A 16,936-nucleotide genomic window follows, 5' to 3' on the forward strand; every position below is an offset into this window, starting at 1 on the left:
TATAAACACACCAACACAACCAGCCCTGTTACATTATAAACACACCACCATGACCAGCCCTGTTACATTATATACACACCACCACGACCAGCCCTGTTACATTATAAACACACCACCATGACCAGCCCTGTTACATTATAAACACACCACCACGACCAGCCCTGTTACATTATAAACACACCATCACTACCAGCCGTTCCATTATAAACACACCACCACGACCAGCCCTGTTACATTATAAACACACCACCATGACCAGCCCTGTTACATTATATACACACCACCACGACCAGCCCTGTTACATTATATACACACCAACACGAACAGCCCTGTTACATTATAAACACACCACCACGACCAGCCCTGTTACATTATAAACACACCACCACTACCAGCCCTGTTACATTATAAACACACCACCACGACCAGCCCTGTTACATTATATACACACCACCACTAACAGCCCAGTTACATTATATACACACCACCACGACCAGCCCTGTTACATTATAAACACACCACCACGACCAGCCCTGTTACATTATAAACACACCACCACTACCAGCCCTGTTACATTATAAACACACCACCACGACCAGCCCTGTTACATTATAAACACACCACCACGACCAGCCCTGTTACATTATAAACACACCACCACGACCAGCCCTGTTACATTATAAACACACCACCACTACCAGCCCTGTTACATTATATACACACCACCACGACCAGCCCTGTTACATTATAAACACACCACCACGACCAGCCCTGTTATAAACACGTGGAATAAATACACATTGAAACATCTTCCACTGACATGTTCCACTGACAGCTGCATTGGTAGATCTGAGTTAACCTGGTCCTACATCAGGAGTCTTGTTCTTGCCTTATTTATACAAAGCTTTAGTGCTACCTGACTCAGATGAAGAATCAACTAGGAGAATCATCTAACCTAAATGTTACATCACTATATTCATATGAACGCATTTAAAATAACCTTTGGATGAAGTGGCTTTGTTAATGTAGTTTTCATCTAGCTGTAGCAGTGTGTGATGTCCACTGAGGAATCTGAAGTTTGAAGATATTAGGCACTGTATCTTTAAAACAAAACATGGCTGTAGACTGTAGGGGATGCAGTGAAACTGAACATTATTGCTGAATGCATTAAATAAGAACCAAGACTGTGCTGCGTGATGATCTTCCAGACAGGGTTCACATTTGTCAGGACAGGATGACCAGGTTTGGGCTTTAGCCTCTGAGAACGTGTGTGTAGGTCTCTGCTTTGAACACACTGATCAATAACAAGATCTCTCTTCTCTAGTGTTGTACACTACCTACTTCTTTTGCTTTTTGCATCCTGTACTTAGTTATATGTTTTTATTTTATACATCTCACTTTCATTTGAAGGACTAGCCAATTAAGAATTTCATTTCATGGTGTGACTGCCTATTTTACTGTTTATATGATAATAAAAAGTATAAGAAAACATTTTTCAAAGCCAGAGTGTTCTAGGTTGTCACTTTTCCCATGTTAACATTATTTAATGTGCTCATGTTTATTTGGGTGGTTTCTGCAATGTGGTCAAATAAGAATCAAAGGAAAACGTAATTAAGCAAATCTGCAGCTACACTGGTGCTGCCACACAGGAGTCCTGGAGCTGAACTGGGACTGTGTTTCTACTACACCTTCATTCCTGGAGCTGAACTGGGACTGTGTTTCTACTACACCTTCATTCCTGGAGCTGAACTGGGACTGTGTTTCTCATTACACCTTCATTCCTGGAGCTGGATATAAAAACACACCAGTGACGGCAACGTTCAAAACCTCAGCCGTGATTTCCTCTATACAGACAGCGCAATGTTCTCCTTCAAGCTTTTTGTAAGAACATGTACGTTTTCCTCTTTCATATGGTAACATCAGATATAAGTAATATGTCTTTTTTTCCTCTTCCAACCAGTGTAGGTTTGCTATAATTTTAAAATTTAAAAAGATTTTAAATAGTGTGAAAAGCAATTTCAGTTATGATTTATTCTGTTACACAAAATCATTTCAAAGATAATTTTATTATGTATGTCTGTTAAACAGTAATTTCAGAGATGATTTATGGTGTTTAATCTGCCTGTTAAACAGCAATTTCAAAGATGATTTAAGGTGTTTACTCTTATAAACAGTAATCTCAGAGATTATTTATGGTGTTTAGTCTTATAAACCATAATCTCGGAGATGATTTAAGGTGTATAGTCTTATAAACCATAATCTCGGAGATGATTTAAGGTGTTGCTTCTGTCTCTCAGTGCAGCTGTTGGCAGTTTCTGTGTTCCTGGCATCTGCAGGTAAAATATCATGATTAAATTACACATTAATGAAGTTACAGACATGGCCTAAATGCATTCTGAAAGGGAAAAATATAAAACATCAGATGACTGGTGCAAGATGAGAAATAAACATTTTTATTAACACAACCCACTTCCCCTTCCCCAGACATTAGTTTGACGTGTCAAAATGAGAAGACTGAAATCAGCTGTGGTGAGGTCCTCGTCCTCTCTCGTCTCCCTCTGACTCCTGTGGTTTTGTTTTCTGGTCTCAGTTAAAAGCTGAATATATTTTGCAATAGATTCTCTAAATGCAAAAAGAAATATAAAAGAAATGTTAAGGGAAGAGGATTCACAAGACTGAAAAAAAAAACATTTTCTGACTGAAAGAATTAAACATTACCAGTTAAAGTTAAATTAGACTAATTATCTTGGTAATCTCGAGAAACTATTTGAATGTTTGACAATTAAAATTAATTTTAAATGATTAATCTGCAATAATGCTGAAAGTCATGGACATACAGTCTCTCTGGAAGTCGGTATAAAACTGTACTAATAGTTCCATCTAGTGGTCAGAAGAGAAATGACATGTCTGAGCATAATCTTACTATAAATCATTTCAAACTCTTCTGAAACAAAACTTAGAAAATTAACCATTTTAATCCAGTATCCTGGCTCAGAAGTCCTCTATTTTTTATTATGATGTTATTAATATTTAACATTTTGCCATTTTAGGAGCTGGACAAATAATAATCACCGGTGTTAAATATGGCAGGACTGATTCATCCACGTGTTCTGTTCAGAAGGATCCATCACAGCTCTCCAACACCAGTTGTAACACCTGTAGTCCTTACCCCACAGTGTTTGCTAGGTTAGTTCACCTGTAGTCCTGTTCTTACCCCACGGTGTTTGCTAGGTTAGTTCACCTGTAGTCCTGTTCTTACCCCACAGTGTTTGCTAGGTTAGTTCACCTGTAGTCCTGTTCTTACCCCACAGTGTTTGCTAGGTTAGTTCACCTGTAGTCCTGTTCTTACCCCACAGTGTTTGCTAGGTTAGTTCACCTGTAGTCCTGTTCTTACCCCAGTGTTTGCTAGGTTAGTTCACCTGTAGTACTGTTCTTACCCCACAGTGTTTGCTAGGTTAGTTCACCTGTAGTCCTGTTCTTACCCCACAGTGTTTGCTAGGTCAGTTCATACAGTTACTGGGAAGCTCATTTTCCTTCTCTCATTTGTAAACAGCTTTGAATTATGCAGAGCTACATTAAACTACTTAATTACACATTAATTACCAGAGGTGGGTAGGAACGCGTTACACTTACTCCGTTACATTTACTCAAGTAGCTTTTTGGACAAAAATGTACTTGTAAGAGTAGTTTTAATATGAACGACTTTTACTTGAGTAAATATGTGGTGAGAAAAACGCGACTTTTACTCCGTTACAATCGGATTTGCGCCGCGCGCTACCGTTACTTTCGTTTTGTAAATAATTCGTCTTTTCAGTGAGAAGACTGATTGATCTATATTACTAGTAATATAGTATTATATATTATAGTAAGATCATTGGACTGACCAACGTCTCGTCACCCGAGTATGAGTGACCAATCAAATAAAGCCGGTCAATCACGTGATCACATACGCAAACTTTCTCCACCGTAGCAAGAAAGTGACAGCAAAACCTACCGAGCATCCCTGACCTCACATACAGCCAATGTTTATATTACAAACGTGTAAAAAGTACAGCTGTATAATGCGCTGCAGGGTTGCCAAGTTTTAAAGATCACTTTTAGTGAGATTTAAACCGGTGGGTGGTGAACGTAAATTGTTGGGGGGGGGGGGGGGGGGGGGGTGTAAAATGGACACAAATTAAGTATTATATCGCGATCGATCGAACTAATAACTCATTGAATCATAGATATGGATCAGAGGTAGGCTAAATAAACTAGATTTTTTTCGGCGTGAGAAATCGGATGTGTGGCGTGTAAACGTGTGAAGAGTTTGCAACCTTGGCGCTGTCAATTGTGTCTGCAAACGTGTGGACATTTGTTTGCTGTATGTATAATTTTGTGTAATGCTATATCTCTGAGGCATAACGTTTGTATAATGTAATTATTAAATGTAACGCAGTGCAATACTAAAAACCAGTTCTCACACTGATTGTACACACTAGCAATATAGGATCATTAAGTCTGCTACAAATTGATTCAGTTGGCGTCAAGTTGTAGCTACACGTGTTGGCTGACAGTCTCATCAGTTAGTGCCTTTGTGGAACACATTAAAGTTACACAGGCCTAATAATTAGGAACAAACAAAAATACATATTATTTATAATAAATAATTTATATATATAATATTTATTTATAATAAATTATTTTTGTTATCATTAAAAGTCATTGTTTCCCGTAATTCAATTTCCCATGATGTAATTTACTGACACGAGACAGTACTCATGCATTTACTCACTACTTGAGTAGCTTTTAATCAAAGTACTTTTTTACTTTTACTCAAGTAAATTTTTGGGATGCATACTTTTACTTTTACTTGAGTAACATTTGGTTCAAGTAACTGTACTTTTACTTGAGTAAAAGTAAAGTCCCTCCATCTCAATCTCTCTCATCCCTCCATCTCAATCTCTCTCATCCCTCCATCTCAATCTCTCCCATCCCTCCATCTCAATCTCTCTCATCCCTCCATCTCAATCTCTCCCATCTCTCCATCTCAATCTCTCCCATCCCTCCATCTCAACTTCTCTCATCCCTCCATCTCAATCTCTCCCATCCCTCCATCTCAACTTCTCTCATCCCTCCATCTCAATTTCTCTCATCTCTCCATCTCAATCTCTCCCATCCCTCCATCTCAATCTCTCTCATCCCTCCATCTCAATCTCTCTCATCCCTCCATCTCAATCTCTCCCATCCCTCCATCTCAATCTCTCTCATCCCTCCATCTCAATTTCTCTCATCCCTCCATCTCAATCTCTCTCATCCCTCCATCTCAATCTCTCTCATCCCTCCATCTCAATCTCTCTCATCCCTCCATCTCAATCTCTCCCATCCCTCCATCTCAATCTCTCTCATTCCTCCATCTCAATCTCTCCCATCCCTCCATCTCAATCTCTCTCATCCCTCCATCTCAATCTCTCCCATCCCTCCATCTCAATCTCTCCTATCCCTCCATCTCAATCTCTCTCATCCCTCCATCTCAATCTCTCCCATCCCTCCATCTCAATCTCTCACATCCCTCCATCTCAATCTCTCCCATCCCTCCATCTCAATCTCTCTCATCCCTCCATCTCAATCTCTCACATCCCTCCATCTCAATCTCTCTCATCCCTCCATCTCAATCTCTCTCATCCCTCCATCTCAATTTCTCTCATCCCTCCATCTCAATCTCTCTCATCCCTCCATCTCAATCTCTCCCATCCCTCCATCTCAATTTCTCTCATCCCTCCATCTCAATCTCTCTCATCCCTCCATCTCAATCTCTCCCATCCCTCCATCTCAATTTCTCTCATCCCTCCATCTCAATCTCTCTCATCCCTCCATCTCAATCTCTCTCTCCTGAAGCTGTCAAGGTCAGAGCAGTTGTCTAGTGCAGGCATCAAGCAGCTCGGACCCCTGTAGCGACACCTACAAGTACCTGAACGTCTCCTATTACTGTGTCTGCTCGGGGACACGTGAGTAGACACTCCCAGTTAGTTCCTCATCTCCTCACGACCTACGACCCCAACCTAAACAGAAAGAAAACAAGAAACAACATCCTCACTGAGTGTTTTACATTGAGTGGGCAGTTTTATACTGAGTGGACAGTTTTATACTGAGTAGACAGTTTTACACCGAGTGGACAGTTTTACACAGAGTGGACAGTTTTACACCGAGTGGACAGTTTTACACCGAGTGGACAGTTTTACACTGTTCCTCTAAGACATTCTGATGTAGATTTTTTTTCCCTTATAGAAACAAGTGCGACCTGTGAGTCGCAGCAGAGTGAGTTGACCTGCGGTAAGTGTGAGTCTTTCTAATCACCAGTACAGCCCGCTGCCCACACTGGGACCCCCGACCAACACCAGTGCATTAGCACAGCCACTGATGAACTTATTTGCATTGTATTTTAATTCCATTCACTTCATTTAGGTCATGGTACTATATCCATCATCGACGCTAACTATGGCAGGAGGAGCTCCACTACGTGCTCAGCAGGTAGACCTGCAGGTCAGGTCCAGAATACCAACTGTCATGCACCCAACTCACTCTCCACAGTGAGAACATGGTCAGTTCAGCTTTAAAATTGAATAAAGTCATTTATAAAAGATAAACTATAAAAAAAACAATATTCTCTCTCTCTCTCTATAAATATATATATATATATATATATATATATATATATATATATATATATATATATATATATATATATATATATATATATATATCCCTTTTGTTATTTGATCTCAAGGTGTGAAGGTAAGAAGAGTTGTGTAGTTCAGGCTTCAACGACTTACTTCCCTGAACCATGTGAAGGCACCTACAAGTACCTGAGTGTCACCTACACCTGTGTGTACTGTAAGTGTTTATACCTGAGTGTCACCTACACCTGTGTGTACTGTAAGTGTCTATACCTGCGTGTCACCTACACCTGTGTGTACTGTAAGTGTTTATACCTGAGTGTCACCTACACCTGTGTGTACTGTAAGTGTTTATACCTGAGTGTCACCTACACCTGTGTGTACTGTAAGTGTTTATACCTGCGTGTCACCTACACCTGTGTGTACTGTAAGTGTTTATACCTGAGTGTCACCTACACCTGTGTGTACTGTAAGTGTTTATACCTGCGTGTCACCTACACATGTGTGTACTGTAAGTGTTTATACCTGAGTGTCATCTACACCTGTGTGTACTGTAAGTGTTTATACCTGAGTGTCACCTACACCTGTGTGTACTGTAAGTGTTTATACCTGAGTGTCACCTACACCTGTGTGTACTGTAAGTGTTTATACCTGCGTGTCACCTACACCTGTGTGTACTGTAAGTGTTTATACCTGAGTGTCACCTACACCTGTGTGTACTGTAAGTGTTTATACCTGAGTGTCACCTACACCTGTGTGTACTGTAAGTGTTTATACCTGAGTGTCACCTACACCTGTGTGTACTGTAAGTGTTTATACCTGCGTGTCACCTACACCTGTGTGTACTGTAAGTGTTTATACCTGAGTGTCATCTACACCTGTGTGTACTGTAAGTGTTTATACCTGAGTGTCATCTACACCTGTGTGGACTGTAAGTGTTTATACCTGAGTGTCACCTACACCTGTGTGTAATGTAAGTCTTTTTACCTGAGTGTCACCTACACCTGTGTGTACTGTAAGTGTTTATACCTGAGTGTCACCTACACCTGTGTGTACTGTAAGTGTTTATACCTGAGTGTCACCTACACCTGTGTGTACTGTAAGTGTTTATACCTGAGTGTCATCTACACCTGTGTGGACTGTAAGTGTTTATACCTGAGTGTCACCTACACCTGTGTGTAATGTAAGTGTTTATACCTGAGTGTCACCCACACCTGTGTGTAATGTAAGTGTTTATACCTGAGTGTCACCTACACCTGTGTGTAATGTAAGTGTTTATACCTGAGTGTCACCTACACCTGTGTGTAATGTAAGTGTTTATACCTGAGTGTCACCTACACCTGTGTGTACACACTCATGTGTGTGAATGTCACCTAAGTCTGTGAGTGTTTATACTGGAATGTCACCTAGGTCAGAGTTAACTGTTTGTATGTAGGTCTCTTTTATATTGACCTTAAACCCAATACAGGCAAGAAGGATTGCACTCATTTATAAAGGGATGTTTCACATTACATGGACATTCCACCCAGTTACACTGGGGACACTCAAACCAGTTACACTGGGGACATTCCAACCAGTTACACTGGAGACATTCCAACCAATTACACTGGAGATATTCCAGCCAGTTACACTAAATGATTAAATTATTAGATGATTTTCATATACTACATAATACTTCACTACAAGTGTGACTCACCGTTCTCTTTTGCCTCTTACAGAGTCCTCGGGAGAATCTCAGGAGAATCTGACATGTTAAACTTTCAGTTGAATGCACTTTAAGTTTATTTGTGATTTTGCCTGCCATGATAGACATATTGCATTCGCCTCATGATATTCTGACTTGTTATTTTAAACTTAGTAGGAGAAAGATGAGCCAGTGTATGACTTTTCTGCTGCCAGGTGGTGGGTTGAACATCTGTTATTATAACACCATTATAACAACATAATAACTCACTGTCGTTAAGGTCTGGAGGAAGCTGGTGTGACTCTTGTTAACAATACCGCCCTTTCTCCTCTCCAATGAATTCCTTCTTTGTAGTAGCTTCATTCAACACTGTCATTTATGTGATAAACGTTTTATGTGATATTATCTAATGGGATGGAGTTAGCAAAGTACCCTTATAAATCATTACTGACCCAGACCAAGTTGTGTTTATTTGGTAGAAGCAAAGTTTAGTTCTATGTTCACACATAAAATGTACTAATAAACTATTTATTTATTTCATTTGGTCCTATACAAAGAAATTCTAATAAAAAATAGGTTAAAAATCCCTCACTTGTACTTTTGGCTTAAACCTATAGAAGCAGACACGGCCACACCCACACACACACACACACACACACACACACACACACACACACACACACACACACACACACACACACACGCACGTACATGCAGGCACACACACACATACAAACACACACAAACACATGCACACACATACACACACAGCCAGTCACACACACACACACACACACACACACACATACAAGCACACACAGACACACAAACACACGCACACACATACACACACAGCCAGACACACACAAACACACACGCACATACACACACAGATACACACACACACGCGCACATACACACACACACACGCACACACACACACATACACACACACACACACACACACACACACACACACACACGCACACACACACACACACACACCAAGCCACTCCCTCAATCACTTCCCTGTTTGTTGACACATCCTTCATTAGATCCTGCACCTGTTACCTGTTTTCTGTTTGCCTTTCTCCACACCATTTATACCCACAGGTCCGGACCTCCAGTACTGTGCGCTGACTGAAGCCTTGTGTGTGTATTGGTTAAAGCCCAGTGTGTGTAGTGGTTAAAGCCCAGTGTGTGTAATGGTTAAAGCCCAGTGTGTGTAGTGGTTAAAGCCCTGTGTGTGTAATGGTTAAAGCCCAGTGTGTGTAGTGGTTAAAGCCCAGTGTGTGTAGTGGTTAAAGCCCAGTGTGTGTAGTGGTTAAAGCCCAGTGTGTGTAGTGGTTAAAGCTTAGTGTGTGTAGTGGTTAAAGCTTAGTGTGTGTAGTGGTTAAAGCCTAGTGTGTGTAGTGGTTAAAGCCTAGTGTGTGTAGTGGTTAAAGCCCAGTGTGTGTAGTGGTTAAAGCCCAGTGTGTGTAATGGTTAAAGCCCAGTGTGTGTAGTGGTTAAAGCCCAGTGTGTGTAGTGTTTAAAGCCCTGTGTTTAAGCACTGCTAGAGTTTATTACCTTCTTTTGACCACCGTACACTTTGTGCTTGTGTGAGTTGTCATTGCTACCACATTCTTGATTTTTGAGTGTTTATTTGTTTTGTGATTCATAGATATTAAAGACGTCATGCATATTCATTTTGCCATCTAGAGATTTTACTTTGTGTCAAACATATTATTAATTAATTTCAAAGCATTATGTATGTGGTTCAAATCAAACCATCTTAAACATCACATTACAGTTTTTGACGACTGCTAACGTGCGTTTGTCCAATCTGTAGTCACATTTTCAAAACTCCAAACACAGTGAACACAACATCAGTCTTCAGTGGCTATACTATTAGTTCAATTCATGTTGTTATGGCAAAAAATGCAGTCATTTTACATGTTTTTATAATGCATAAATTTTCTATACACACAGGGTTATCCAGTAACAAAATTCTGGATCATTTTTGCCTTATTTACAATTGCTTGCACACAGCATGTCAAAAATGAAAACCTAAGGTTCAAAACCTTAAATACTGTATAAAATGCAAAGTTCTGCAAAAACAAAGACAGCTGAAAAGCTATTACTGTAATACATATTTTTTGCACATATAGATCAATGAAATAAAATGAAGTACAGTAATGTACCGGGTCAGAGAGGAACAAATATAACAATTTGTCCTGCAATCTCAAGTGCTGGTTTGGTCCTTCACAAATGCCAGATTGGTCCCTATAACAGTGACCTCCTTCTTTCGTTTTTGAATGAATTCTACCAACAACTGGTTCCATAAGCAGAAAGGGAACAGGTGAGAGGAAACACGAGGACATTTGTGATGGGACAATGTAGCATTTTGTCATTCTCATGTCATCACAAACTGGTTTATAGACCATCCAAGAGTGATGTCCCTTTTCCTCCCACCCTACTCGCCTTTCCTCAACCCCACTAAGGAACTTTTTTCAGTCTGGAGGTTGAAGGTGTATGATCATCGGCCCCATGACCAAATGTCCCTCCTGGATGCAATGGATCCCGGCTGCAGAGACATTTCAGCTGAAGACTGCCAGGGGTGAATAAGGCATACCAAGCTTTTCTATCCCAGGTGCATGGCAAGGGCCAACATCAGATGTGATATGGATGAAAACATGTGGCCAACTGCCAACTGAAGACCGTTTAGATTAGACCTAACAAGACTGTTCAGTTTTGTATTCTGTTTTTCCCCCTTGTGTGGCTTTTTTTGTATATGTGTATTTTTACACATATGGGACCATGGCTAATTATGTTTACAATTACGATAATTATTTTTTGGGTTAGGCCACAATTTACAGTAATGTCCCAAATACAGTAAAATATACCCTTTACTGCAAAACTGTTACTGACTCCTTTTTTGTCTAATCTACATTCCATATAGTACCTAACAGTAAATATCACTCATTGTGTAGACAGTATGTTGCCAAAAATGCACACATTTGAAAAAAAAGTCCAAATGAAGCGGATTACAGTAAAAATGAACTGACTGAGAAAACAGCAGATGTTACTGTAAAATGTCTGTTGTTTGCTGGGAGAGGGTAAAATATTACATGTAATACTGTTTCTGTATTGCCATCAAATGTTAGTTTTTTTACAGTGGTTGTGCAGTGATTGACTATGTTCATCTTGAATAGAGAATATGTGCTAGTGTTTGAAAGAATGATTGGATACTGAACCAGGTTTGCTGTGTTTTAACAAAGTTGTTTGCATTGTGAAATGCAGAGTTGTTATTTAGTTAAGAAAACGCGCTTTTGAACACGATATTAACTATTTGGCTATTTGTGTGAGGTCAATGTGTTGCTGTGTTTAGAGTTTTGACAATGTATCACAAGTATTGGGAAATGCACGTTAGCAGTCGTCAAAAACTGTAAAGACTTAAATTGATCCAGTGAGGGTGAGAGATGAGGTGAGAGAAGCAGAATTAGACTGTTGTGAAGACATGAAGGTTCACGTTTACGTAGTAAATATGTCTAACAAGAAGTTGGTCACAGCGTAGTAAAAGCGGCTCATCACACTCCCCTGGCACAGACCTCCAAACATGCTGAAAGCCCCTTGTGGGTTGCCATAGAGACGGGTGAGGTCTTCTTCCAGCTGCTTCACAGTCTTCTTTCGCACCTGCAGATCTTTACTCCCCCTGCTGGCCAGCCAGGCGCCGGACACGAGAGCAGGAGTGTTCTTGTCATGGCAGCAGAACGCAGTCCAGAAATGTTCAGGGATGTTGACTCCTTCTGTTACAAGGACATTATCTCTCTTGATCTCCATCCAGGAACTGCCAGGAACTGCTCCAGTCACAACATGTCCGACGCTCTTATCACAGTTGTCATTTATGAATTTCATCATCTTCATCTCCACCTTTGCACCCCAGGCAACGTTGTCCTTCTGAGTTTGTGGCACAGCATTGGTGAGTGTGTAGGTCGCATCGGCACTGTCCTGATCCTTAGTGTAACTGCGGGGATACACGTGGCCTCTTGTGTATTCTTGTGAGTGAGATACATAGTCCTGTTTTAGTGCCTGTTTTTTGCCTTTTTCTGGGGTCATTATGGTGGCCTCTATGGCCATTTCAGGGCCCAGATTGAGATCATCAAGCTGTAAAACAAAATATTGGTTTTGAAGCAACATAAAAATACCTGAAAAGGTTGCAGTTAATCAAGAAGGATGATATAGCAGATCTTCACCTCCCACCGTTTCTCACCATAGTGGGGATACAGCCATGACACTGACATGGTTGTACATGGTGGCAGGTGTAGAAAACCTGTATCCAGCGCACCTTGCCACACCTGGCAAGCTCTGTCTCTCCATCAGGAAGTGTCCACCACCAATGAGAAGCCAGATAGAGCTTCTATTTATCCACAACTCACCACACTGTGTTCCCAACTATGTTTGTCATTGTGTGTTTCAAGAGGAAAGTGAATTATGAAGATATTTCATAGTCATTTGAATATTTCTATAAATATAACAAGGTATCAAGGCATCACTTTCAGATTAAATGACATACATAAAGAAAATGGGCACAGTAACTTGTGCAGAATTTTAGTACTTTGAATATTTTAGGACAAATATTTTGTATGTACTTTGTGTAATGCAGCGTGTTCTGTGGATCGAGGAGGCGGACACAAACGCTGAGGAGAGTGAGATGTAATGAAGGGAATACCGAACTCGGGGTCAAACAGGAAGGCATACATCAGATCAATTAGGCTGTCTGAAACAGAATCAACTCTAGGAGACATGACGCGAACACGGGAAAGAGAATTAACCACACACACAAAATACTCATAAAACAAACACGGGTTTAACGCAGAACCAAACCTGATAACAAGGAGATGGGATACAACGACAGGGCAGCGAAACGGGGAGTACTTACAAAAACACGAATTACAGAAAGGCAGAGAACAAGAACAAGATGAATACTGAAAACCATGAATACAATGACTGACATCAGACTGTGGAAACACGGGGACTATAAAGCACAATGCTAACAAGCACTAACAAGACACAGGTGGGAACACTGACGACAGGGGTGTGACTGACCGAGGGAACTATGACAACAGATAACGAGGCGGGATAAACAGGCAAAGGAAAACACAAGCACGTGGAACAGGGAACCAGAGTGACAGCTAGCGAGGGGGGCGTAGCCCTATGTGACACTTTGTGTGCACTTTAAATTTAAAAGTACTTTAAATTTGAAAGAACTTTTTATACATGGAGTTTTACCACAGAGCAATTATTTACACATTTCTCCACGATTAAGCTCATCCTGAATAAAATGTCTGAGGAAGAGACATATTTATATACATTGCTGCAATACAACAACAATAAAATAAATATACCATAACAACAAAAACAATACTATGATGAAGAAGAAGGGACATACTAAATACAATTAAATTTAATTGACAGAAGGAACTGGTAAAATGTAGATAACAGTCTTCTAGTAAGCAGACTCACCTGTGGCTCAATTTTCCATGCAACTTTCTCTGTCTTTTGAGACCCATCATAGTAATAAGCAGAGTAGACAGGGATCCTGCCCTGTGTGTCATACAGAGTGGCATATCTGTACACATTCTTAAACAACTGGCAAATCTGCTTGTACCGCTCTGGTTTTTGGCCATCTTGAAGTACTGTGGGAGGGTAGTGGACGTTTTGGTCTGATGGGTTTGCGATGAAGAACTGTGGACATGATTCCTTAAAAGAGTTTACGACCCTCCCAACAGCCACATAGCCGAACACCTGCAGTATGAACCCAAGCACGAGGAGTTTCATCACGAGAGCGAGGAGATGTGATCTGATGTCAGTCTGATGAAGAATGAGTGAGAGAACCCAAAACAAGGGCATTAATAACAGTACAGTAGGAGGGAACACACACGCAGATGAAGGAGAAACACTGGTCATAGCCGTTAGCTGTTTGCAGTCCTGTGCTCCCACTGGCCTGATGCCCAAGGACAGCAGCTACCAGTCAGTGGTGGGTGAATGACATACGCACTGATAGCAAATCTCAATCATTAATCACATAATCACATAACAGCTCCAAAGAAGGACAGAAAAAAACAGGCAACTGGAAAGAAGGTGGGAGGGACAGGACAGTTCCTGTCAGCAAACCTGGTGTCCCCTCCTCCTATTGGGTGGTCTGAACCTGGTGTCCCCTCCTCCTATTGGGTGGTCTGAACCTGGTGTCCCCTGCTGCTATTGGGTGGTCTGAACCTGGTGTCCCCTCCTCCTATTGGGTGGTCTGAACCTGGTGTCCCCTGCTCCTATTGGGTGGTCTGAACCTGGTGTCCCCTCCTCCTATTGGGTGGTCTGAACCTGGTGTCCCCTGCTCCTATTGGGTGGTCTGAACCTGGTGTCCCCTGCTCCTATTGGGTGGTCTGAACCTGGTGTCCCCTGCTCCTATTGGGTGGTCTGAACCTGGTGTCCCCTGCTGCTATTGGGTGGTCTGAACCTGGTGTCCCCTGCTCCTATTGGGTGGTCTGAACCTGGTGTCCCCTGCTCCTATTGGGTGGTCTGGTGAGGACGTGCTGGGACAGCAGATACAGACCACTGTCCCTGATACAAAGGTGAGGTGGGATGGTGGGTGACTTGTTTGGTGCTCTGTTCCAGGTGGGTGGGATAAGCCACACCTACAGGGACAGCAGCGACAGTGGTGATTGGTCAGCTACAGCAGCGACAGTGGTGATTGGTCAGCTACAGCAGTCATTGCTCAGCTGGCTGTTGACAACAGTGTGTCTGGTCTGCTCGAGTCCATCAGTTGACTTACAACTAGTATTGCTACTAACACTCTTTATGGCTAAAAATCACCACCACAACAATTACAATAACATATCTATAATCTATACATGATACTCGCAGTTCTGAATGTTGTGAAGAGAAGATGAGTAAAGCATGAATGAACACCTGTATTATGACAGAAAACACAACCAAGGCTCAAGATGACGAGCAGGAAGCCCAGTGTGACACTGGAGTGTTCAGATACTCAGAAGTACACAAATTATGTACACAAATGAAAGAATAGAACAATTACAATTAAACAAATAAACTAAAACTGTGGACCCAACACACACACCAAACCCCCCTTCCACACACACACAAACACACACGCACACACACACACACACACACACCACCAAATCATAGTATCACAACGATACACATAATTACACAATAATCACATAAATGCTTAAGTCATCTAAATTCAACGGCCAAGGAAATTAAATAGGGTTGCACTGTGTCATGGATAAACAAATGTCATTGATGCACTGTGTCAAACACACTGCCGGTGTAAGTGCCTACAGCAGTGTTGTGACTTATTAACGTTAGAGCAGAGCTACTGCTCCAACCATGTGACCTGAATAAGACGCATTATTCTGCACAACACTGAAGTTGGTTACTTATTCGCATTTTCAGATTCGTTTGGTTACTTATTCACAGCTCCTTATTCAGCGGCTGAAGTTGGTTCCTCATTCAAACAGGGTGTGTTTACGATGCGTGTTTGCTGCGCACTTTGTTTAAAAGAGATAGATTAAACAAAACAAGTGTAGTGAAGACTAAACTTGAGAGTTAGAGCTGGTCACTGGTCTACCCCCTTTCACTGTATTCAACCCCAGTGTGTCGGCTAGAACACCACTTGAGTCCAGGATGCGTTCAACTCTTTATTCTCCAGTTCAAGGCAGGGATATCAATGTGAGGTGTGTGTTCCAGGCTGTGTATAGTGCAAATCTGTGTATGTGTGTGTGGTCTGAAAACACAAATACAGATATGAGATGTATAATCTCCAATTATATATAAACAGAAATAGAATAAACAGTACAATTGGTGCCTTTGACCATCTGGTGGCAGATATACGCAACTGTCTTAATGACTTATTAACGCTGTACAAAGAAATGCAGGGTTGCCAACTCTCACGCATTGAGCGTGAGACACACGCATTTGACCGTCTTCACACGCTCTCACGCCACACATCCGATTTCTCACGCCAAAAAAAAAAAAAATGTAGTTTATTTACCTCTGACCCACATCTATGATTCAATGAGTTACTAGTTCGCTTAGTTCGCTCTGGCGCCAACCACTGGCGATCGATCGCGATATAACACTCAATTTGTGTCCATTTTATTTTTTACAATGTATAGGAGCATACATTTAAGAGGTTATTGTTTCCCATACTGATTTTGTGAATGTAGAAAAAATATAAAAATATAATGAAAGCATTCCTTATGTAAAATGGTCTCTATTTCAAGTCGTTCCAATTGTATTCAATTTGTACATGATGATTGAATTCGTCAGCATTTCTAATGTAAGGAAACATATTCTTAGATTTGAAAACAGGCTAAAATCAGGTTTCTCTCTTAGGGAGCGACCTGTTCTTCGTGATACATTTGTTATTTCTCTGGCCCGCCATCAATAAGGCTTTCAATAAGCCTCTGAACCTGCCCCTTTAAATGCGTTCACCTATCTGCCCACTGCTCAATATGTCATGTTGTGTGCTGGTATTTCTTCTTCCGATTATTTGTGTTCTAGAACAGCATTTCTGTGTTTTTAGTTTTCA

At 41.1% G+C, this 16,936-nt stretch overlaps 2 protein-coding genes across 2 annotated transcripts; one reads left to right on the plus strand and one right to left on the minus strand.

Annotated features, from left to right (window-relative positions):
- Positions 1–960: 960 nt before the first annotated feature.
- Positions 961–9,035, plus strand: LOC143517667 (L-rhamnose-binding lectin CSL3-like). The gene is made up of 9 exons (XM_077010409.1): positions 961–1,891; positions 2,298–2,336; positions 2,485–2,529; positions 3,051–3,186; positions 5,878–5,987; positions 6,268–6,312; positions 6,445–6,580; positions 6,767–6,873; positions 8,375–9,035. Coding segments are annotated over exons 1-9 (651 nt in total). The 5' UTR covers positions 961–1,860; the 3' UTR covers positions 8,377–9,035.
- Positions 9,036–10,178: 1,143 nt separating this feature from the next.
- On the minus strand, positions 10,179–14,160 carry LOC143516393 (endonuclease domain-containing 1 protein-like). Its single transcript, XM_077007943.1, has 3 exons — positions 13,846–14,160; positions 12,593–12,739; positions 10,179–12,486 (listed from the first exon to the last, which is right to left on the minus strand). The coding sequence occupies exons 1-3, from the start codon at positions 14,158–14,160 to the stop codon at positions 11,854–11,856; spliced, it is 1,095 nt and encodes a 364-aa protein (XP_076864058.1). The 3' UTR covers positions 10,179–11,853.
- Positions 14,161–16,936: the final 2,776 nt, after the last annotated feature.

Source organism: Brachyhypopomus gauderio, chromosome 6 (assembly GCF_052324685.1).
Source record: "Brachyhypopomus gauderio isolate BG-103 chromosome 6, BGAUD_0.2, whole genome shotgun sequence".
Lineage (NCBI taxonomy): Eukaryota > Metazoa > Chordata > Actinopteri > Gymnotiformes > Hypopomidae > Brachyhypopomus > Brachyhypopomus gauderio.

What these genes read in the sequence shown, in the direction of transcription:
- LOC143517667 (XM_077010409.1), top strand. Translation starts at nt 1,861, where the DNA reads ATGTTCTCCTTCAAGCTTTTTGTAAGAACAT. An exon ending in TGTGTTCCTGGCATCTGCAG is followed by an intron (nt 2,337 to 2,484) that starts GTAAAATATCAT and finishes CCCCTTCCCCAG; the next exon opens with ACATTAGTTTGACGTGTCAA. An exon ending in TACCCCACAGTGTTTGCTAG is followed by an intron (nt 3,187 to 5,877) that starts GTTAGTTCACCT and finishes TCTCTCCTGAAG; the next exon opens with CTGTCAAGGTCAGAGCAGTT.
- LOC143516393 (XM_077007943.1), bottom strand. Translation starts at nt 14,160, where the DNA reads ATGAAACTCCTCGTGCTTGGGTTCATACTGCAGGTGTTCGGCTATGTG. An exon ending in CATGGAAAATTGAGCCACAG is followed by an intron (nt 12,740 to 13,845) that starts GTGAGTCTGCTT and finishes GTGGATAAATAG; the next exon opens with AAGCTCTATCTGGCTTCTCA. An exon ending in ATGGCTGTATCCCCACTATG is followed by an intron (nt 12,487 to 12,592) that starts GTGAGAAACGGT and finishes TTTGTTTTACAG; the next exon opens with CTTGATGATCTCAATCTGGG.